Here is a 24,716-nt window from a genome sequence, read left to right on the forward strand (position 1 = left end):
GGTCAAGTGATGTCCTGTGATGTATGGTCTTGAACTGAAACATCAACCATCCGTCTGCTTCCAGAGATGCAGTTAGACCCACTGACTTCCTACAACAGTTAGTTTTATTGCTAAAGGTTTAGGTCAATGAAGTTCTAGCAAGCAAAATAGATTTTTATATGCATTTGATTACTTTTGAGAGTCTGGCAATCAACAATTCCAAGTGAAACTTTATTTTTGTCTCTTTTTATTGGTACGTGGAAGGTAATCATTCTCTAGCACCATTTTCTCCACACTGTGAACCAGGATGGCATTGGACACTGGAGCAAGCTGTGAGTAAGCTTTGGGAAGACAGTAGGTCTCAGAAGGAGATGCATGCAAAGTGACTAGACAAGCATTGGCATTGAACAAAATATCACACTAGCTCCACAGAGGAATTTGTATTTGTTCCAGTTGGTCGTATGAATGACTTCCAGCATGTAAATACACCGATGAGAAATGTACACGTACAGAATGTGTAAAATACAGAGTACACAAGACTTTATTTTGGAATTGATTTTCCATTCACAATAACCTACTCTGGAATCCAAAGCAACATAGGGTGACACACATTCAAGACGAGTTTCTCAGCTTTCTTCAGCTGGATAGATTTTAACCCTTTTAGTGTCAAGGAACATTGTCATACTCCAAAGCATATAGGCAATGCAATAAGGTTTAAATTATACTTCTGGAGGTGAACAGTAGGAAATATGGACTAACTTTCTTTACTGCCGAGCTTCCAAACACCCTGGCTAGCAAATTCCAGCTCCTAACGCAAGAAACATAGAATTATAGAAACTTGCATTAATATAGCATCTGTTGTATCACAAAATACATCATAGCCAATGATATACTTCAAAAATGTAGTCTTTGTTATTTATTTTTGTATTTATTTAGAGATACAGCACGGTAACAGGCCTGCGCTGCCTAATTAATCCCAAGTGACCAATTAATCTACTAACCTTTACATCTTTGGAATGTGAGAGTAAACCGGAGCACCCGGAAAAACAAACTAATGCAGTCATGAGTAAAATGTACAAACTCCTCCCAGACAGCAGCTGGAATTGAACCTGGTTTTGCTGGGACTGTAAATTGTTACGCTACTGTCCTGCCCCGGGGAAGATCACTGAAATTCCATGAAAATGATTGGCTCATACTTGTATTGATAACTATTGGGAAGAACTTGTTATCTGCTTGAAATATTGATCCTCTGTTTAATTTTGCCTTGGGAAGATAGCACTTACATAGGACAACAGTCCGTCCGTGCTGCTCTGAGTTTGCCCCCGATTTTCCGCTCATATTATGGACTGGAACGTAAACACTCAACTCCTGATACAAAGGTGAAGGTACTACATTTTGGAAGTAGAGCACAGTCTATTCAGAGCTGGTGTTCACAAGTTAATTTCTTCAGGCAACTGCCTTTAAAGAAATATTTAATACTTTACATGCAGGTTTTCCAACTCAGAAGCCACAGGATATTCTAGTCCATCTCTGCCATCTAAACAAACCTTCCAGTCATCCATTTTCAGTATAAATATCAGTAGGTGTTCCGTTATTGGAACATTATTTCTGTGGCTTTTCACCAATTAAAACACACGCCGTCTCATTCCTTTGTAGATCGGACACCATTTTTCAGAAGCTCAGGGAAATTTCTCCAGGAAGTGTGCGGAGAGTTGCAACAAAATTGGAACACAGTGCTTTGAAAAGTTTCAAACTCGAATCAACTGGCCAGTTGTGACATGAGATCACAAAGACCTCGGCTTGTGCTTGTCCAGTGTTGTCAAGTAGAAACTGATGGTGGCCACAAGTATAATACCTACGCTAGCAACAAGCCAAATGCTTGAGAAACTCAGCAGGTCAGGCAAATTAACACTTGATCTTTTGGGTCAAGTACCTTCATCCGGACTGGTTTCAGCAACCGCAGTCAGTCACTTGTGTCTCCAATACATGAACTAATTGTCTTTAGAGTCATATACATAAATACACACCACATACACACCACGTACATACACACACGCACACACAGAGGTCTATGCAACTCACAGATAACTGAAAAATCTCCAGCTCCTGTCAGTGATGAATGTGAAGCATTCACAATGATCAAGTTGCACTTGCACACTTTGTGTAAGTATCTTACTTACTTTTGACAACAAGGCACAGAAAAATTATCAATATCTGCATGCATACCCCATGCAAAGGAACACTGAGATAGCATGCACTAATGGTGGCAGTTGCTCACTTGTTATTGACTAATCTAATACAACATTCCACATGTCTGGATAGTCAATCAGCCACATGTGGCAAATGGATAACATACTTGACAGAAACTCAAAAAAAAAGATTCTGCAGATGCTGGAAATCCAGAATAACACACACACAGACACGTTGGAGAAACTCAGCAGGTCAGGCAACATCTATGGAGAGAAATAAACAGTCCACGTTTGGGCTGAGACACTTCACCCCGATGAAGAGACTTGGCATGAAACAGTGACTGTTTATTCCTCTCCACAGATGTTGCCTGACCTGCTGAGCTCCTCCAGCACGTTGTGTGCTAACATACTTGACAACACTGGCCAAATCTGAGGTTTCCCCTCAACATTATTTAAAATGACTGGTTGGTTCTTCAGCAGAGTCCCCAGGCACAATTACTTGAACTATTTGTTTGGCACGAACTCTAATACAATGTACAAAATAATTGACCAAAACCTAGAGAGCATTGCAGGGGTTGGGGGTTAGAAATCCGAGAAACTTCCTGGTGTATTAAAAATATTTCAATGTTGATTTCTTCAAGATCATTTGACATTTTAGAAAGATACAATGCATTTAAAAATATTCAAATATTTCACATTTTTAATAAACACATTCACCCACATTAAAAAGTCGGGATATTTTGTAAAATTGTTGGAGCTTTCACCATGTCCAAGAAACTCTCTGGAAATCTCCTGTGACTCCACAACTTACTTCTATCAGCAGGAATTATTTGAAAGTTTGTGTGCACGTTAGGGTTGCCAACTGTACTGATCATTTTGGAGTCAGCATGGATTAATCTTCAGAATATAGCTGCAGGCAAGTCATGGAGAAAATCAAAGCAAGACTGAAATATTTCTTGTCCCCAATTCTTTGCAAACATTACCATTTATTTATTGATTTACATAATGTTATCATCACTAACAAAAATAATGCAAATTCCTAATTGATGGAATGAACACCAGTCCTGCAGTGCTCTAGGGGAGAAAGTTTTACGACTGAGAGTCGGTGATAATGATATATTCCCAGTTTAGGATCATGTGCACCACACGGGACAGCCTGGAGGGAAACATGTAGTTGGTTGTATCCCGGTGCATCTTTTGTCCTTCTGCAGGGACTCTGTAGATTGTGGGTTTGGGAGACGCTGTGAAAGTAGGCATGGAGTGATACCGAATGGAATAAAGGCCCAGCGTGATAACTGCACCGAGGCCACACTGTTGTTGTCCACACTGCACTGCGTCCAGCAGTGATGAAGGAATGAATATTGACGATGGAATCTAGTTAGTCATAGTACACATATTGCAGATGGGAAAGGATAGGGTGAATGATTGCAATCAAGAATTATTGGACAATGCAGATGAATCATTTGGTGAGGTGATCCATAGTAATGAGAAGTGATCAATGCCTCTAAAGATACTTTCAACAGGAGTTAGGGTGGAGAAAGGAAACGTGCCCTTTGGCACAACTCATCCATGCTGGCAAAAATGGCAACCATAGCTAGTCCCAATTGCCCAGATTTGGCCCATATCTCTCTAACCTTTCCTATCTGTACACCTATCCAAATAGAATCATCTAGCACGGAAGTAATCACTTAAGACCACCTGGTCCCTACTGATCCAAGATGTCTATCTAAGCTGGTCCTCTATGGCCCACATCCCACGACACATTTCATTTTCATGTACCTGCCTCAATCACCTCCTCTGGCAGCTCATTCCATATATGGGACATCTCCTGGGTGAAAATATTGTCCCTTGGGTTCCTCTTAAATCTTTCCCCTTTCGCCCGAAACCCATGCCTTCTAATTCTTGATTGCCCAACATCTGGGAAAACGTCATCGAAATGTCGTCGTACCAGCCAGAACTCCCTCCTCTGGCAGCAAATTCCATATAGCTAGCACCCTGAGTGGCAACCCTGTGTGTGTGTCTGCCTGTGCGAACGGGGAAACTTACCCAACAACGTAAGAACAGTTCATATATATTTATATATTATATATAGAATAGATATCAAAAATATATCACCAAATGGCACAAACTATTCCTGATTACAAATAGGGCAAAAAGGTCCTATCTTCAGCCAGACTTACGGAGACGTTACGGAGCTCTTCGACCGAGCTGACCATCCTGTAGCCGAGCTGCACCAGGGTCAGGTTGCAGATATCCTGCACCAGCTCCACCATCTCGAAGGTGAGCTTGAGCCTCCAGCCCTCGGCAGTGGCGGCCGAGTCCCTCACCGTGGCGTACTTATGGTTGCCTGAGGCGCCGGCGCCCCTCGTGTTGTTGAGGATCCACCTCCTCACGCTGGCATCGAGTGAGGCGCCGAGGAAGCGATAGATCTCTTGCGCCTTCTCCTCGGGCCGCCTGGCCAGGTCCTCATAGCGGACCAGCATGTAGCGGCCCTTCAGCCAGTGGGGTCGGGCCAGGCCAGTGGCGGCCGAGCGAAGCAGGTCGCCGCATGTGGCGCTGAGATGCGAGGCGTCCAGGTTGTAGGGCCTGCGGCCGCTGTTCCGCCACACCTTCCAGGCGCGGAAGCTGTCGGGGAAGGTGTCGATGCGCGAGGCCAGGATGGCGCGGGGGTCGCGCACCAGCTGGATCACCTTCACGTTAAGGCGCGGGTCCTCCAGCAGCTCGCGCACGTCGCCCACCTCGGGCACACGCACCGTCTTGATGGCAACGTGGTGACGTTGGCGGCAGGCTCCCGACGCCAGCGTCAGGTTGAGGGCCCCGCAGCGGCGCACGCACTCGCCCTCCTCCCAGCGCTCGCTGGCGGCAGCTGCCTCAGCCCTCTCCCCTCCCAAGGGCCACGCGGCACACACGGGCGGCGAACACAGCGCCTTGCTGGCTCCGCGGCGGAACAGGCGCTGGGTGCTGTGCTGCTCGGGCGTCGGCCGGATGTAGGCCTCCAGGTCATGCAGGCGGCAGCTGAAGAGGCCCCGCAGCAGGTCGCGATAGGCGCCGAGAAGCAGGCGGCGGCCGTTGGCGGGGGGCCGCACCCGCAGGCTGGTGTTGATCAGGCTGGTCTGCACGTGGTAGAGCGGCTCAAACAGGTAGAAGGTGTCCGAGTGCTGGTTCAGCAGCTGCCCGATAAAGGAGGAGCCGCTGCGGGTGGTGGCCAGCACCAGGATGTGGCTGACCGGTCGGCTCCTCGCGCCGTCCTCCTCCTCCTCCTCCTCCTCCCCCTCCCCCAGCCTCGGCTGGCAGGAGGCGCCCATCCCCGGCTCACAGCCGCCCCGCTGCTTGGCCACCCGGCAGATGGCGAAAGGCTTGGCGATGAAGGTCCGGATGGCAGTGTACTGCACGGCCAACGAGGCGGCCACCAGCAACAGCACCGCCTTCCAGGAGCACTGCATAGCCGCGGGTTTGGCTCCCCTCATTTGGTGTCCAGAGCTGCTCCCTGCAACGACATAAAACCCAGAGCAAGTCAACACACGGGACCTAGGACCCTCATCCAATAGTCTTCTAGAGGATTGGGTTGAAGGAGAAGAATAGGAGCCCACTTGCGCCTGCTCTACCACCCGTGGACATCACAGCTTATCCGATGGTTACCATCGACTAATCTGATTTTGGCCTCAGCTCCACATTTAGCCCAAACTCATAAGAAAAAGAAGCAGGAAGAGGTTGCTTGGCCCCCTACAGCTAGCCTACCATCTGTGGCTAAAGTGATGGTTATGTTTCATTGGTACCTTGATTAATCTGAAGAAAGGAGAGACTGCAAGCACTGGAAACTGGAGTAGCAAACAACCTGCTGAAGGAATTCAGCAGGTTGAGCAGCATCTTTGAGGGGAAGGAAGCAATGACATTTCAGTTTCAGAACCCTGCATTAGTGCTGAGTTCCTTCATCAGACTGACCAACCCAATGTTGGCTTCAGATCCACAGTTCCCCGTAACCTTTGAACCCATAAGAAGCAGGAATCAGAGAGTCAGCCCTTTCAACTTGTAATACCATTCCTTAACCTCAAGGCTGATCTGATCGTTGGCTCAGCTCCACAGATATATACAACCCCTGAGTTATAGAGCCATGGAGTATGGAAGCAGAACCCTTGGCCCAATTTGTCTTTGGCAATTTATCTATGTGAGCCAGTCCCATCTTGCCCAGGATGACCCAAGCCCACCCCAACCTTTCTTATCTATGTTCCTACTTAAGTTTCTTTTAAAAGTCATAATCATACCTTCCTCTGCTAATTTGGATATACCCACTATCTTCCGGAAACTATTGCCCCTCAGATCCTTCTTAAATTGTTCTGCTCTTAGTTCAGGATATGTCCTGTCTTTACAGACTTGCTACCCTCGACTCCCCCATAGACCAGGAATCTGTTCAACCCTGACTTCATTGTGTTCAGTGTCACAACTAACTAGAGCAGAAAGTTCCATACTTTCACAAGCCTCTAGGAGATTAAATTCCTTCTTGGCTCATTCACGAGGAACTGATTCTTTATCTAAAGACCCCTCTCCCTGGTTCTGTACTCTTCCCACCAGGAAAACTATCTACCTTGTCTAGGAAAACCCTCATAACTTAATATATTTCAGTAACACCATCTCTATTCTATTCCATGGACTCATATGAGCAACACGGCAAAATAAAATATATTGAAACAATATATTAAGACAATGGATTCCGCAGAATCTGGATATCCAGAGAAGTGCACACAAAATGCTGGAGGAACTCAGCAGATCAGGCAGCATCAATGGATAGAATAAAGAGTTGACATTTTGAGCTGAGAGTCTTGATGAAGGTTCTCAGCCCGAAATGTTGTCTGTTTATCCCTCTGTAGAAGGGCTACCTGACCTGCTGGGTGCCCCCAGCATTTTTGTGTGTTACTCTTCAAATTAACTCTCCTTTGGTGAACACAGAGAAGGCATGGTCAAGTACACTATCCAATCAGATCACAGCTCCTGTACCTCAACCCTACTCCGTTCCTCTGATTCCCTTAGTTTGTTTATTATAATTAGCCTGGCTGTGAGATGTTTGACTTAAACACTTTTCCACAGAAAAAGCAAAGCATTGCAGTATGTTGGTCAACTGAGCAAGTTTACCCAAGAAAATTTATCTCTCAGATTTTCCTGCAAATTCTGCTCAGTGGAACGAAATCGGCTTGTATTGGATTGATAACGAGGATAAGTCTTCAGTCAACTGTTAGTCTTCAGTCAGCTGTTCAAAGTTGTTAACGTGGATTTGGCAGTGGTAATGATAGTGAGACTATCAGTGTTCACAATTATTACTCCATAAAACTGACATCAACTTTAGAATTTTCTTGCATGTGTGGTTTACCACAGAATTACTCTTGTTGCTGTCAGCAGTTCAGTGCCCCTCTACACTGTTCTAATGATGTTGAGATTAACATGGGGATCAACAAAAAAAAAACATACAATTGAACTAATTGCTTACAAAAACTGAAGAGCACACCAGCTAGGAGGAGGCATACTCGTCTCCCCATGATAACAGAGGTTTGAGTGGAAGAATAGTTGTTAGACACCCAAGCTGCTGATTTTAAATAGATTGACTATTTACAAAGATTTCTTAATATCTCTCATACATTGGAAGAGTTGTTTTTTTTAAACTTTTTTTTATTGAGTTTTCAAATAATTACAGAAATAAAAGAAAATATATGAGAGAAAAAATATACCTTAACCCCTCCCCCCTAACATCCCTATATAAAAAAGAAAGAAAGAAAGGAAAAAAGAGAAAGAAAGAAAGAGTGCCTGGATATCAGAAGATCTCCACGTGCTCCATGGAGTTCGTAATAACTTTAGTATATATATTTATTTATTTCCCCAAATAACCAATTATTTCATCTTCGGAGCACCTATATATTTAATCCTGTCTCTTGAAAATAAGGGCCCCAAATTTTCAAAAATGTTTCATATTTATCTCTTAAATTGTAAGTAATTTTTTCAAGTGGAATACAGCCATAAATTTCCTTCTTCCAACGATCTATACTTAAGTATGTATCCGATTTCCAAGTAACTGCAATAGCCTTTTTGGCTACTGCCAATGCAATTTTTATAAATTCTTTCTGATATTTATTCAATTTGGATTTTGGTTTTATCCCTTCAATATCGCCTAGTAAAAATAATATTGGATTATGTGGAAGTTGTGTTCCAGTAATTTGTTCCAATAAAACTCTTAAATTTGTCCAAAAAGGTTGAATTTTAGAACACGACCAAGTAGAATGTAAAAAAAAGTACCGATGTCTTGTTTACATCGGAAACACTGATCGGATAAATTTGGGTTTAATTTATTTATTTTTTGTGGTGTAATATATAATTGATGTAAAAAATGATATTGCACTAATCTTAACCAGACATTTATTGGATTTGTCATACTATCAAGACATAGTCTTGACCAATTTGTTTCTTCAATTTTAATATTCAAGTCACTTTCCCATTTTTGTCTTGACTTATGGACTCCTTGTTTAATTGCCTGTTTTTGAATCAAGTTATACATATAAGAAATAAATTTTTAATCTTTCCTTTTTGAAATAAAGTTTCTATTTCATTAGATTTCGGCAATAACATTGACCTAATTTTTCTCGTAAATAAGCTCTTAGTTGGAAGTAACAAAAAAGAGTATTGTTTGATACTTTATATTTATTCTTTAATTGATCAAATGACATTAATATACGTCCTTCAAAACAATCTCCTATATATCTAATCCCTTTTTGAAACCAATTATATAAAAGTTGATTATTCATTGTAAAAGGAATAAGTCTATTTTGAATTAAAGATCTCTTTGCTAATAAAGATTTCTTTGTCTCATCATCAACATTTATCTTATTCCATAAGTCAATTAAATGTTTTAATATAGGAGATTCTTTCTTTTCCCGTATCCATTTAGATTCCCATTTATATATAAAATCTTCTGGTGTATACATTGGAGGAGTTTGACAGACGTTTGGATAGGCACATGGATGTAAGGAAGATGGAGGGATATGGACATGGTGTAGGTAGGAGGAATTAGAACATAGAACAGACATCTACAGCACAGTACAGGCCCTTCAGCCCACAACGTTGTGCCGACCATGTAACCTACTCTAGAAACTGTAAGGAATTTCCCTAGTGCATAGCCCTTTATTTTTCTAAGCTCCATGTTCCCATCTGAGAATCTCTTAAAAGACACTATTGTATCCGCCTCCACCGCCATTGCTGGCAGTGTATCCCACGCACCCACCACTCACTGGGTGAAAAACTTACCCCTGACATCCCCTTGGTACCTATTTCCAAGCACCTTAAAGCTATGCCCCATCGTTTTAGCTATTTCAGGCCCGGGAAAAAGCTATCCACATTATTAATGCCTCTCATCATCTTAGATAGATAGATAGATAGGTAGATAGATTGATAGATAGATAGATAGATAGATAGATAGATAGATAGATACTTTATTCATCCCCAAGGGGAAATTCAACATTTTCCAGTGTCCCATACACTTATTGTAGCAAAACTAATTACATACAGTATTTAACTCAGTAAAAATATGATATGCATCTAAAATCACCCTCCCAAAAAGCATTAATAAATAGCTTTTAAAAAGTTCTTAAAGAGTTTACTAAAGTGCATTGAGTGGTAACTTAAGCTCAGTCCTAACCCCGTCACTTTAACATGTCTTGCCCCTGGTGGTTGAATTGTAGAGCCGAATGGCTTTGGGGAGTAATGATCTCTTCATCTTGTCTGAGGAGCATTGCATTGACAGCAACCTGCCGCTGAAGCTGCTTCTCTGTCTCTGGATGGCGCTGTGCAGAGCACCTTCTCATCCTCTGTCACTCCAAGGAGAAAAGGACAAGTTCAATCAACCTATTTTCATAAGGCATGCTCTCCGAGCCAGGCAACATCCTTGTAAATCTCTGCACTCTCTCTATAGTATCCACATCCTTCCTGTAGTGAGGTGACCAGAACTGAGCACAATACTCCAAGTGGGACCTAACCAAGATCTTATATAGCCGTAACATTACCTCAGGGCTGTTGAACTCAATCCCACAGTTAATGAATGCCAACACACCACACACCTTAACAACACTGTCAACTGGACAGCGGCTTTGAGTGTCCTATACACACAGACTCCAAGATCTCTCTGATCCTCCACACTGCCAAGAGTCTTACCATTAATATTATATTCTGCCTTCAAACTTGACCTTCCCAAATGAACCACCTCACACTTATCTGCCACTTCTCAGCCCAGATCTGCATCCTATCGATGGCCTGACAACCCTCCACACTATCCACAACACCCCCAATCTTTGTGTCATCAGCAAACTTACTAACCCTCCCTTCTACTTCTTCATCCAGGTCATTTATAAAAATTCACAAAGGGGCGGGGGAGTCCCAGAACAGATCCCTGCAGAACACCACTGGTCACCAACCTCCAGGCAGAATATGAACCATCCCCAATCACCCTTTGCCTTTTGTGGGCAAACCAATTCTGGATCCACAAAGCAAGGTTGCCTTGGATCCCGTGCGTCCTTACCTTCTGAATGATTCTTGCATGTGTTTGGTCTTTTTTTGCTGTTTATTGTTTGATTTTGTGTTTAGATAGTTCAGCATAACATTGTCGGTTGAATGACCTGTTCTCTGCTCTATGTTCTCACAGATGACTTCATAAATTTAAAAGATTAAAAACATTTCCAAGAATTTATTCAAAATATCTACAGTGATATGTAATTCAGATTTTTGTTTAAAAATTCTAATTTTCTAAAATTATTTAGATGTTTCTGACAATGAGTCACCTCTCAACTCTAGGAGATGCCTCAGGTGTATCTTGAGTATTGTCAGTTTTCATGATTTTATGAGCTAATCTATTTTTGACTGTCCCAGCTAATGTCACTTGTCAGAGCTGAAGGCTCTCCCGTGAAAAAGTCTTTCAGTGTTTTGCACAATTTCTTGGTGGGAGCATTGCTGTGGGAAATCTCTGTTGAGGTTGGTGGTAAGCAGTGTTGGCCGACTGCTCACTTCAACATCTGGGATGTATATCTGGCCAAATCTAGCTGGAGAAATAACAGTGCGAGTTCACAGTGCATGGCAGTATTACTCCACATATTGGCTATAAACACAAGAGATTCTGCTGATGCTGGAAATCCAGAGAATCACACACAAAATGCTGGAGGAACTCAATAGCTCAGGCAACATCTGGAGAGAAAATAAATCAATGATGTTTTGGGCCTCGATTCTTCATCAGGACTGGAAAAAGGGGGAGGGGAAGGAGTACAAGCTGGAAGATGAAAGGCTAAGCCAGGTGATGGAGAAGATAGGTGGGAGGGGAGTGGGGATGAAGTAAGAAGCTGTGAGGTGATAGGTGGAAAAGGTAAAGGGCTGAAGAAGGAGAAATCTGATAGGAGAGGAGAATGGACCATGGGAGAAAGGGCAGAAGGGGCACCAGAGGGGTAATAGTCAGGTGAAGAGAAGAGAAGGGCTAAAAGCAGGGCCAGAAGGGAGAATGGAAAAGCAGAGGAGGGGTTATGGAATTACAGGAGATCACTGACTTAAGAGTCTTGATTGCTGTTCAATGTATGCACAAATTCTGATGAATCTTGGGAACACACTACCATTTTCACATGGATGGTTACAACTGTCTAATTTTTGCAAATTTGGGAGATTTCCTTGACCCCAGAAGATGTAGTAAATGTTGAACCATTTGATCATGCCCAGCTCTGGCTCATTGTTTACATGATGACTTGGTCTTTAACCTCTTTGTTCTGAATGGATGATCAGGTTACCCCTCACATTTTCAGATTTTATTACAGAAAGTAATTCTTAGGATACTGCCATTGAGGGGCAGGGTAGTGTTTATTGACCACTTCTCGTTGCCCTTAAAGTGTTTTAAAATTGCAACAGAGCAGCTGAGTCAACTCTGCAGAGGAGTTGCCTGATTTAGACCTGATAGGAAGAACATTAATATACATCCAGATTGTGGTTGTCTCTGGTTGAATGAGCAGGGACTCAGTTGGTGAAACTCTGTAAGAGTAAAAGGAATGTGAGAGTTGATATTGGACCACTGGAAAATTATGCTGGTGCGGTAATAATGGTGGCAGATGAACTTAATGGGTATTTTGCTTTTGTCTTCACTGTAGAAGGCATTGGTAGTGTGCCAGAAGTCCGTGAGTGTCAGGAAGCAGGAATGAGTGCTATTGCTATTACAAAGGAAAATGTGCTAGGCAAACTCAAAGATCTTAAGGTGGATTAGTCACCTGGACCAGATGGACTGCATCCCAGAGTCCTGAGACAGGTTGCTGAAGAGATAACAGATGCATTGGTCATGATCTTTCAAGAACCACTTGATTCTGGCATGGTCCTAGAGGACTGGAAGATTGCAAATGTCACTCCACTCTAAGAAGGGAAGAAGGTAAAAGAAAGGAAATTATAGGCCAGTTAGCCTAATCTCAGTGGTCAGGAAGGTGTTGGAGTTTATTATTTAGGATGAGACTAATGATAAAGTAAGTCAAAGTCAGCATGGCTTCCATCAAGGAAAATCGTGCCTGACAAATCTGTTAAAGTTCTTCGAGGAAATAACAAGCAGGGTGGACAAAACAGAGTCAGTGGAAGTCATTTACTTGGATATCCAGAAGGCATTTGATAAGGTGCCATATATGAGGTTGCTTAACAAGATAAAATCCCCGGGCACTACAGGAAAGATACTGGCATGGATAGTGGAATGGCTGACAGACAGGAGGCGGTGAGTGGGAATAGAAAGGGCCATTTCTGGTTGGCTGCCAGTAACTAGTAGTGTTCCTCAGGGGTCAGTATTGGGACCACAATTTTTCACATTGTTTGTCAGTGGTTTAGATAATGGGATTGATGGCTTTGTGGCAAAGTTTATGGATGGTACAATGATAGGTAGAGGAATAGGTAGTGCTGAGGAAACAATGTGATTGCAGCAGGACACAGACAAATTGGAAGAGTGGACAAAGAAATGGCAGATTGAATACAGTGTTGGAAAATGTATGATAATGCACTTTGGTAGATGAAACAATTGTGTGGATTGTTATCTAAATGGGGAGAAGGCTCAAACAGCAGAGGTACAGAGAGATTTGGGAGTCCTCGTACCAGACTCCCAGATGGTTAATTTACAGCTGAGTCTGTGGTAAAGAAGGCAAACACATTGTTGGTGTTTATTTCAAGGGGGATAGAATATAAATGCAAAGAGATAATGCTGAGCCTTTACAAGACACTGGCCAGGCCACACTTGGAGTATTGTCAACAGTTTTGGGCCCCATGTCTCAGAAAGTAGGTGTGGTCATTGGAGAGGGTCCATAGGAGGTTCACAAAGATGATTCTGGGAATGAAGGTGTTAACATATGAGGAGCATTTAGCAGTTTCATGCCTATACTCACTGGAATTTAGAAGAATGCTGGGGGATCTCATTGGAACCTGCCGAATGTTTTAAGGACTAAATAGGGTGGATGTGGAGAGGATGTTTCCTATGGTGGGGGTATCCAGAATAGAAGGCACAGCCTCAAGATTGAGGGGTGACCTTTTAGAACAGATGTAAGGAGGAATTTTTTTTAGCCAAAGGGTACTAAGTCTGTAGAATGCTCTGCCACAAACTGTGGTGGAGGCAGAGTCCGTAGGTCTATCTAAGGCGGAAGCTGATCGTTTCCTGACAGGCCAGGCATCATGGCAAGAAGGCAGGTGTATGGGGTTGAGAGGAATGCGCAATAAGTCATGATAGAATGGCGGAGCAGACTCGGTAAGCTGAATGGCCTAGGTTTAAAGCAGATGTGCACCGGTTCTTTATTAGGAAGGGTGTCAAAGCTGACAGGGAGAAGGAAGGAGAATGGCATTGTGAGGGAAAGTAAACCAGCCCTGAGAGAATGGGAGAGCAGACTTAATGGAATGAATGGCCTAATCCTGCTCCTGTGTCATGTGGTCTCACATTGACAGAAAAAGTGATTTGTAGTTTCTAAAAAATACATGAAACAAGTACCTTCTTTATTTTGCAGGGGAGCTTGTGATGGAATTATGGAATTCTTACACACATACTTCCTTTGCCCTTACAGGTGTTTATATACACATCTGTTTGAGTAAAATACGGGTGCAAACCACATCTCATCCAATTAAACACTATAGAATTATGTTTTCAGTAAGCCACAGAAAGCTCGCGGTACCCCATTACTGCTGGGTATGGAGAGGTAGGGGGAGCTCATCATTTAGAACAAATGGGCTGTTTCTTACTGTACATTGTAATTCTACATTGTAAGAGTCTCTGTGGATGACTTTATAGATTTATCTGTATTGAGCCAAGCTTAAACCAGAGCCAGCAGGGGAGGTCACTGCACTCTCATGGACTGTGTGAAAATACTGGCAAACACACTGCATTGATCTGAGAGAGAAAGAAGCAGGCAGGAGGTTTTTTTTTCCATATTTGGAGATACAGCATAGAAACAGGCCCTTCCAAAGCAATGAGTCCATCTGACCAAATCGTACCCAAGTGACCAATTGGGGGAGCCCAGAACTCCCAAAAAAAAAGACCCCACATGGTCGTGGGGAGAACGTACAATCTTACAGACAACGGCAGGACTTGAACCCAGGTCATTGGTGTTGTAGCTGCGTTACGCTAACCACTACACTATCGTCCTGCCCCAGATGGTTGTGTGGAAAGTCTTCTTGCAATAAGTAATCTGTCAGCATTTCAGCTACTTCGAAGAGTTTGCACAAATCAGAGAATGTCTCAGGAGAATCCCTCGTCAGTTATAGAGTTTGTAAGTGGGAGGCAGTTTATGTGACTTGTTTGTCAGGAAGTAACTCACAATCAGCAGCATATTCTGTTAGTGTCATAATGGAAAAATAGAAAATTGATCAATCGGGGAACAGTTCAAAGTGAGCAGACTAAAATATCTCAGCAACAAGGGCTGTTTCATACAATAGGGTAGTAATTGGGATTGCACATCACACGCTGGGATTGTACATCATAGTGCAATTGTATAACACCGTAACAAAAACTGGATTGATATACCACACAATGGGACAGTAACTGTATCGACATTACATTAAAACATCAGCTGGTACTATACATTATACACCATGGCCATACCTAAAAATGTCCTTCACACACCAGGATGGTAATTGAGACTATATGTCATGCACTGGGTTTGAAAGTGAGATTACAGATCACAGATTGGGTTAGAATTGAAATGATGCACTCAGACGTTTGACAGAATCATACATCACCCACTAAGACATTGACTGGGATTGTAAATCATACAGTAGGAAAATAACTAGGATTCTACTCCAGGACACAAAGTAATTGAGATTTCACATCACAGGTTGGGATATTAACTAGGATTATATGTCATACTTCGGTAAAGGAACTGGGATTATCTTGGATTATGTGTCAATGACAAGGCTTGTAACTGAGGATGTATATCATACTCTGGATGAGCAACCAATATTATACATCTCACCTCAGGGAAATTAATTGAGATTGTACATTTTATGGAGGAACATTAACTGGGATTTAATATCATGTATTGAGCAATAAGACGAACTATATGTCATCACTGAAAAAGCGCCTGTGACGGCTTCTTATGCAGCTTGGGTCAACAACAAGGCTATTATAACAACACTGGCAGCATGCATCATATGCTGAAACAGTAACTGGGATTTAACACACCCAGTGGGGCATCTACAATGACACAAAGCAACAATGTGTCTCCAGACGCTAATAGTACAATAATTTCTCACAGAAACCGGTTTGCATATCGCACACACTATCCCACACTCAAGAAGAGTAACTTTGATCTTGGAATAGACTAAAAGGTCAACACAATATTGTGGACCAAATTGCCTGTACCATACTGTTCTATGTTCCAGATTGTAGGTTCCATAATTTGGCATTGAGTAGTCTTGTATAACTCTAGCAGTGCCTCCCAGGTGCATGGTCTTCAAAATTTAGAAGAACAAAGCCTTCAGCCACTTGGGAACACCACCACCTACAGGTTTATCTCCAACTTGCACATCATTCTGACTGGCTTCTTGTCACTGGCTCTAAATCCAAGAATATTCTCTCCACTAGAGCTGGCTTTCAGAAAAAGTCTTTAAGCTGACATCCTGATCTTCAGGGGGCATATAAAATCTCCAGGCACTGTTTCCTCCTGAAGGCCTGTTCAATATTTATCCCTCGTTTGATACCTATACAACAGATGATATTGTTGGCATTATGTTACTCTTTGAAGGCATTTTGTCTAACTGAACTGGCTGTAACATTACACCGACGACAATTAATTGCTTGTGTAATTTGGTTGGAAACCTTGTGGTTGAAAAAGACACCAACGCACGCCAAACTTTTTTTTCATTCTAAGATGATTCTCAGTCGCACAGAAGGCAAGTTGCATTAATTGTTATTGAGCACTTAGGAAATGGGCAGTTCTGAAACGGCAGCCAAATTTGACTGTGGACCTTTGCAAACAGAAATAACAGATAAGATAAGCTATTGTCCATTGCTCAGACCATTATGGTCCAGATGAAGGAACTGAGACTGATTGTGTCAATAATGTTGTCAGCTCAAATTGCTCTCTATACTCTTTAAGAAGGGGGGATGTAGGAAAAAGGAAATTATAGGCCAGTTAGCCTGACTTCATGAATTGGAAAGATGTTGGAGTCCATTATTATGAATGATGTTTCACGGTACTTGGAGCTGCACAATAAAGTAAGCCAAAGTCAGCATGGTTTCCTTAAGGGGAACTCTTGCCTGACAAATCTGTTGGAATTCTTTTAAGGAAATAACAGGCAGGATAGACAAAGAAGAGTCAGCGGACGGTATTTACTTGGATTTGCAGAAGGCCTTTGACAAGGTGCCGCACATGAGACTTCTTTAGAAGATATGGTATTATAGGAAAGTTACTAGCATGGACAAGAAAACTTGGTTGAGACAAAGCATTGGAAAAAAGATCTATTCTGGTTGGCTGCTAGTGACGTGGTTTTTCTCAGGGATTGGTATTGGGACTTCTTTTCATGTTATATGTCAACAATTTGGATGACAGATTTTATGGCTTTTTTATCAAATTTGAAGAAGATACAAAAATAGTTGGAGGGACCTGTAGTGTTAAGGAAGCAGGGAGTCTGCAGAAGATCTTGAGACAGATGTGGCAGATGGAATATGGTGTAGGGCGGTGTATAGACATACACTTTGTGGAAAGGAATAAATGTGCAGACTATTTTCTAAATAGGAAGAAAATTCAAAAATCAGAGATGCGAAAGGACTTGGGAGTCCTTGTGCAGAAATCTTTAAAAGTTAAAATGCAGGATGAGTTGGTGATAAGGAAGGCAAATGTAATGTTACCATTCATTTCAACAGAACTAGAATATAAGAGCAAGGATGTGATTTTGAGACTTAATCAGACATTGTTCAGACCAATTCGGAGAATTGTGCAAACACGAGGAAATCTGCAGATGCTGGAAATTCAAACAACACACACAAAATGCTGGTGAAACACAGCAGGCCAACTGTTCCACCAGCATTTTGTGTGTGTTGCTTGGAGTATTGTGAGCAGGTTTTGGCCCCATATCTAACAAAAGATCTGCTGGCATTGGAGAGAGTGCAAAGGAGGTTCACAAGAATGATTCTGGGAATGGAAGGGTTAACATGGGATGAGCGTTTGATGGCTCTGGGCCTGTACTGGCTGGAGTTTAGAAGATTGAGGAGGCAGGGGACAGCTCATTAAAACCTACTGAATATTGAAAGACCTAACAGAATTGATGTGCAGAGGATGTTTCTTATGGTGGTAGAGTCCAGGACCAGAGGACACACCCTGAAAATTGAAGGATGTCCCTTTGGAACAGAATTGAGGAGGAATTTCTTTAGCCAGAGGATAGTGAATCTGTGGAAATTGTTGTCACAGATGGCTGTGGAGGCCAAGTGAGAGGGTATACTTAAAGTAGAGGTTGATAAGTTCTTACTTAGTCAGGGTCTCAAATGTTACAGGGAGAAAGCAGGAGTGAGACTGGGAGGGATAATAGATCGGCCAGGATGGAATGGTGCAGCAGACTCAATAGGCTGAGTGCCCTAATTCTGCTCATGATGTTATGCTCCTGGAATGACTTGCCACATGAAAAGCTAAGCTGCCAAATTTCACTCGAGAAGAATTCACTTGTCTCTCTCTGGCTGTACCACACAGTTTTGCTAACTGCAAGATCTATAAGCAAGTTGCGAGTATGGCTTTGGTCAAGCACACTGTGGAACTTCAACCAACAATGGACTGTGATTCCCACAAAAGACTTAAGAATAATGAAATACAACTAGTAAGACTCTGTACAAAGTCACAGTAGAAGCACATCAAAACTGGTGCTTAAGGAAGGGGAACTCAGGAGAAACTTCTTTACTGATGAGAACGTGGAATTCACTCCCTCATGATGCGGTTGAAAGGAACAGTATAGATGCATTCAGGAGGGTAGTGGACAAGCATGTGAAAGGGAAGGGCTTGAACAGGATAATGACTTTAAATCTCCCTAGGGCAAGGACAGGATTGGGTGCCATTCAGACTGGTGTGTCTCCCAAAGAGCAAGTATAAATCAGAAATTTTGACCAAAGTGCAGAAAGCAAAAATGTTAATACCAGGACTACTGGGACTGTATTACACATGGAACAGGTGATTCTATAGCTCACCTTAGTGGAACAGTGGTACCTCTCATTGGTGGATAATTGAACCGTGGTGGCAACTTTAGACTCTGGTAGGACAATAAATGTAGAACAGTGAGTCTGCAGCATGTACTGTAGCCTGCATTGTATGGGCCAGCCTGTAGCATGCATTGTATGGGTCAGTGAGACTGTAGCCTGCATTGTATGGGTCAGTGAGACCGTAGCCTGTATTGTATGGGTCAGCCTGTAGCCTGTATTGTATGGGTCAGCCTGTAGCGTGTATTGTATGAGTCAGTGAGACTGTAGCCTGTATTGTATGGGTCAGTGAGACTGTAGCCTGTATTGTATGGGTCAGCCTGTAGCGTGTATTGTATGGGTCAGTGAGACCGTAGCCTGCATTGTATGGGTCAGTGAGACTGTAGCCTGTATTGTATGGGTCAGCCTGTAGCGTGTCTTGTATGGGTCAGTGAGACCGTAGCCTGCATTGTATGGGTCAGTGAGACTGTAGCCTGTATTGTATGGGTCAGCCTGTAGCATATATTGTATGGGTCAGTGAGACTGCAGCTCACAGTGGGACAGTACGACTGTACCTTACACATGGACGGGAGAGTGAGACTGCACCTTACAACAGTGCAACAGTATGACTGTATGCCAAACATGGCTGGGACAGTGCGATAGTAAGGTTGTGTTCCACACGTGGATGGGACAGTCAGACTGCACATTACAGGGCGCAAGCCTGGGCAGGATTGTACAGGAGACCGGCAGTTGCCCAAGCTGCGAGTCTCCCCTCTCCACACCACCGATGTTGTACAAGGGAAGGGCATTAGGACCCATACACACCGGTGTCATCGCAGAGCAATGTGTGGTTAAGTGCCTTGCTTCAGGATACAACACATAGCCTCAGCTGAGGCTCGAACTAGTGACCTTCAGATAACTAGATGAACAACTTAACCACTTGGTCATGCGCCAACACTGTACCTCACAGTGGGACAGTAAGGCCGTACCCCACACGCAGAGAGGTCAGTGAGACTGTACCTCACGGTGGGACAGTAAGGCCGTACCCCACACGCAGACAGGTCAGTGAGACTGTACCTCACGGTGGGACAGTAAGGCCGTACCCCACACGCAGACAGGTCAGTGAGACTGTACCTCACGGTGGGACAGTAAGGCCGTACCCCACACGCAGACAGGTCAGTGAGACTGTACCTCACGGTGGGACAGTAAGGCCGTACCCCACACGCAGACAGGTCAGTGAGACTGTACCTCACGGTGGGACAGTAAGGCCGTACCCCACACGCAGACAGGTCAGTGAGACTGTACCTCACGGTGGGACAGTAAGGCCGTACCCCACACGCAGACAGGTCAGTGAGACTGTACCTCACGGTGGGACAGTAAGGCCGTACCCCACACGCAGACAGGCCAGTGAGACTGTACCTCACGGTGGGACAGTAAGGCCGTACCCCACACGCAGACAGGTCAGTGAGACTGTACCTCACGGAGGGACAGTAAGGCCGTACCCCACACGCAGACAGGTCAGTGAGACTGTACCTCACGGTGGGACAGTAAGGCCGTACCCCACACGCAGACAGGTCAGTGAGACTGTACCTCACGGTGGGACAGTAAGGCCGTACCCCACACGCAGACAGGTCAGTGAGACTGTACCTCACGGTGGGACAGTAAGGCCGTACCCCACACGCAGACAGGCCAGTGAGACTGTACCTCACGGTGGGACAGTAAGGCCGTACCCCACACGCAGACAGGTCAGTGAGACTGTACCTCACGGTGGGACAGTAAGGCCGTACCCCACACGCAGACAGGTCAGTGAGACTGTACCTCACGGTGGGACAGTAAGGCCGTACCCCACACGCAGACAGGTCAGTGAGACTGTACCTCACGGTGGGACAGTAAGGCCGTACCCCACACGCAGACAGGTCAGTGAGACTGTACCTCACGGTGGGACAGTAAGGCCGTACCCCACACGCAGACAGGTCAGTGAGACTGTACCTCACGGTGGGACAGTAAGGCCGTACCCCACACGCAGACAGGTCAGTGAGACTGTACCTCACGGTGGGACAGTAAGGCCGTACCCCACACGCAGACAGGCCAGTGAGACTGTACCTCACGGTGGGACAGTAAGGCCGTACCCCACACGCAGACAGGCCAGTGAGACTGTACCTCACGGTGGGACAGTAAGGCCGTACCCCACACGCAGACAGGTCAGTGAGACTGTACCTCACGGTGGGACAGTAAGGCCGTACCCCACACGCAGACAGGTCAGTGAGACTGTACCTCACGGTGGGACAGTAAGGCCGTACCCCACACGCAGACAGGTCAGTGAGACTGTACCTCACGGAGGGACAGTAAGGCCGTACCCCACACGCAGACAGGTCAGTGAGACTGTACCTCACGGTGGGACAGTAAGGCCGTACCCCACACGCAGACAGGTCAGTGAGACTGTACCTCACGGTGGGACAGTAAGGCCGTACCCCACACGCAGACAGGTCAGTGAGACTGTACCTCACGGTGGGACAGTAAGGCCGTACCCCACACGCAGACAGGTCAGTGAGACTGTACCTCACGGAGGGACAGTAAGGCCGTACCCCACACGCAGACAGGTCAGTGAGACTGTACCTCACGGTGGGACAGTAAGGCCGTACCCCACACGCAGACAGGTCAGTGAGACTGTACCTCACGGTGGGACAGTAAGGCCGTACCCCACACGCAGACAGGTCAGTGAGACTGTACCTCACGGTGGGACAGTAAGGCCGTACCCCACACGCAGACAGGTCAGTGAGACTGTACCTCACAGTGGGACAGTAAGGCCGTACCCCACACGCAGACAGGTCAGTGAGACTGTACCTCATTGGTGGAATGATGAGACCAAACCTCACGCTGGACAAACTGACTGTACTGTACCTCACACGCGTGGTGCGGCGAATCTAACTGGGAGCGCAGACAGACAGTGCACCGTTAATGGCTCCAGGTTTAAAGCGCCGGGGTCTGAGAGACTTCCTCTGCAGTAGTGAAACTAAGCCTTTCCCATCACCCCGGGCATTGCCGAGATGGATCTCCCTACCGTAAAGCCAGGCTTGCGTTACTGTGCAATTCCAAATCCAGTTTCCGTCAAAATATTCGGTTTCTGTACAGAATAGTCGTCATTCCGTAACGATGAGACAGCTCTTTACAGCAACTCGATAATTCGTATCGATGCAAAGTGGACGTCAAGATATTTCGCAATGATTAAAGGCCAGATTATGTTTGAGTGGGACCTGAATCGGCGCGGCGATCGGGGGAGGAGACACGATTGATCCGGGTGCTGGGCAAGGAGTGACCGCTTGTTCCTGGGGCCCCAGAGGAAGCCCTCTGTCCCGCCGACCGAGGGCCACCTTCCGTGAAGTCTCGCTTTCTAAGCAGGACGGGGTCTAGACACCGTCTGCTCGTTACAATTGCTTCAATTACCACTCACCCTAATACAACTCTTCCGGAGCAGGAATTCGGAGGTTTAAATGCAGTTTAAGACAAGGATCACAGACTTACTATACTTTTTAAATGAAAATCATAATGTTCCCATAAAAGCTGCACTCGCTTTGCTGGACTACCCAGTGAAGCATTCCGTCTGGTGACCCCGGAGCCCCGGAGTGTTTCAGAGTATTACGGGAGTGATGAACCATTCAGACTGGGCGAGATTTAAGTCAAGGAAAGCTCCAGCAGGCGTTCGTTCCATCGCGCTGGCAGACGCTGCGGCGGTGGCGAAGGCTCGCTCCGGGTTTGAAGGAATTTTAGGATTGGATGTGGCTGGGATATGTACCGACCCTCGGGCGAGCTGAGAGCTCGCACTCCGAGAGACAAGTGCAAGACACGCCATGCGTGTTTCGTGTTTACCCCCGAGCGTCTCCACACACACACACACACACACACACACACACACACTAATGTAAACCCTACCTGGCAGGACTCCGTATGCACCTCCCTGTCTGCGTCTGAGCAGTTTAACGATGTTTATAAAATGTGGGGTTACTCATTTTAGTTTCACTCCTTGGGTTCTGCCGATTCTCACTCGTTTCTCTGGTCGCAGAATCACTGGGATTGAGTCTTCATTCAAAGGAATCCTAATATGGAAGAGACCACCTGCAACAGTCCCATCCTTGGTGTCTGCCTGCGCTGGTAATCTGCCCGTCTGCCCGTCTCTCGTTGATCCTGAATCTCCCATCACACTTATCCATACAAGCATCCATTCGTCCCACTAATTTACACATCATCTTTAAATGTATTATTCCATCTCCAGGGTCTATTCACCTCTCTCCCTGTATTTAATCTCTCTCTCTCTCTCTGTCGTCTCTGCATTGTTCAATAACTTTCAACTCTATAGATCTTATCTCTATTGCTTTATCTTTCTCGCTGTTTTTTCTTTCTTATTGCCCTCTCTTGTTTTCGCTCGCTCACCGTTTACTCTCTTTCTCTTGCACTCTTCTCTCACTTGCTTTCACTATTTTTTGCTATCCGTTTCTCAATTTTCTTTCCTCAGCTCTCTCTGTTGGTGGCTCTCTATTTATCTCTCTCTATATATACCCATTCTCTATCTTTTCCTCTCTCTATCCCTCCTCTCTACCTATCCCTCTCACTCGTCTCTATCCCTCTTCTAGATCACTTTCTCTCTCTCTATCCCCTCTCTCCATCCTTTTCTCTCTCTCTATCCCCTCTCTCTTCTCTATCTCCCTCTCCCTCCCTCCCTTTCTCTCTTTCTCCGTCTCCACCCTCTCTCTTCCCTTCCACACCCCTTCTCTCTCTCTCCCAACTATTCCTCTCCCACTCTCTCAGTCAGCCTCCCGGGGACTAACTTTCTGAGCTCTCGTTGACCGATGCGGCCGTTCCAGACGGGCCGTGGCCGCCGCTGGCTTCCCAGCCTCTGAATTCAACGAGAGCCGCCTCGGTCTCGGATCCACTCTGACATCCCACCCCCGCCGCCGAGAGCGGTTCCCCGTGGCCCTTACCTGGCCGGTCCCCGCGCACACAGAGGGGTCCGCTCGGCTGCCTCCCTCCAGCCGCATCCCCCGCGGCCCCGGGGCCGCTCCTCCGCTCGTCCGCCCGGCTAGAGCGGATCCCTCAGCAGGAGCCGCAGCCCCGCTCCCTCTGCGTTTGACAGAGGGAGTGGAATCGCCGACAGCGTGGGCTTTACAAACATCAACCCCCGCCCCCAATACACAGCCCGTTCAAATAAACACAGCCCACTCTCACACAAATGTAACGCCACACAGACTCACAGGAAAACTCACGGACCACACGCTTACTTTAATATGATGTATACATACTCTATCTGCAGACAGGCACACAGACCACACACTTATCTATACACATCCTTCACGTATAATACTTGCAAACAACCCCCCCCCCCCACACACACACCCTTAACTATGTATGCACAGTCGCACTTTTTATACAGACACAGACCACAAATTTGTATTACACCTTCCAAGAATATGCAGACACACCGACCACTTACACATCCGGCATATCAGCTGCAACACTTATCTCTGTACACACCTAGACACATTTTAGACAGACACAGATCACACACTTCATACACAGAGCACATACTGACCTGCAAACCCTTCATGTAAAGTATATGCAGATTACACACAAACACTCCAAATTAAATTCAAAGTAAATGGATTATCAAAGTACATGTACGTTACAAAAAACAACCCTGAGATTTGTTTTCTTGTGGGCATGCTCAGTAAATCCAAGAAACATAATAGAATCACAGTGAAAGACTGTGCCCAACAGGATGGACAGATGAACAAATGCCCAGTGTGCAAAAGACAACAAACTGTGCAAATACAAAAGAAGTAAATAAGTAATAAATATCGATATCACAAGATTAAGTCTTGGAGAGT

General features: G+C 45.0%; 1 protein-coding gene across 4 annotated transcripts; it reads right to left on the reverse strand.

The window, feature by feature from the left end:
- Positions 1-497: 497 nt before the first annotated feature.
- Positions 498-24,200, reverse strand: chst1 (carbohydrate (keratan sulfate Gal-6) sulfotransferase 1). Of its 4 annotated transcripts, none has more exons than XM_059976088.1 (2): positions 23,814-24,200; positions 498-5,655 (listed from the first exon to the last, which is right to left on the reverse strand). In XM_059976088.1, exon 2 carries the CDS (start codon positions 5,633-5,635, stop codon positions 4,307-4,309), a length of 1,329 nt encoding a protein of 442 aa, XP_059832071.1. In that variant the 5' UTR covers positions 5,636-5,655; positions 23,814-24,200; the 3' UTR covers positions 498-4,306. The 4 variants fall into 4 exon arrangements, with proteins under 4 accessions (XP_059832071.1, XP_059832074.1, XP_059832072.1 ...); XM_059976091.1 differs by lacking the exon at positions 23,814-24,200 and adding an exon at positions 22,768-23,523; XM_059976089.1 differs by lacking the exon at positions 23,814-24,200 and adding an exon at positions 21,899-22,092.
- Between the last annotated feature and the right edge of the window lie 516 nt (positions 24,201-24,716).

This window comes from Hypanus sabinus, chromosome 7 (genome assembly GCF_030144855.1).
Source record: "Hypanus sabinus isolate sHypSab1 chromosome 7, sHypSab1.hap1, whole genome shotgun sequence".
Taxonomy (NCBI): Eukaryota; Metazoa; Chordata; class Chondrichthyes; order Myliobatiformes; family Dasyatidae; genus Hypanus; species Hypanus sabinus.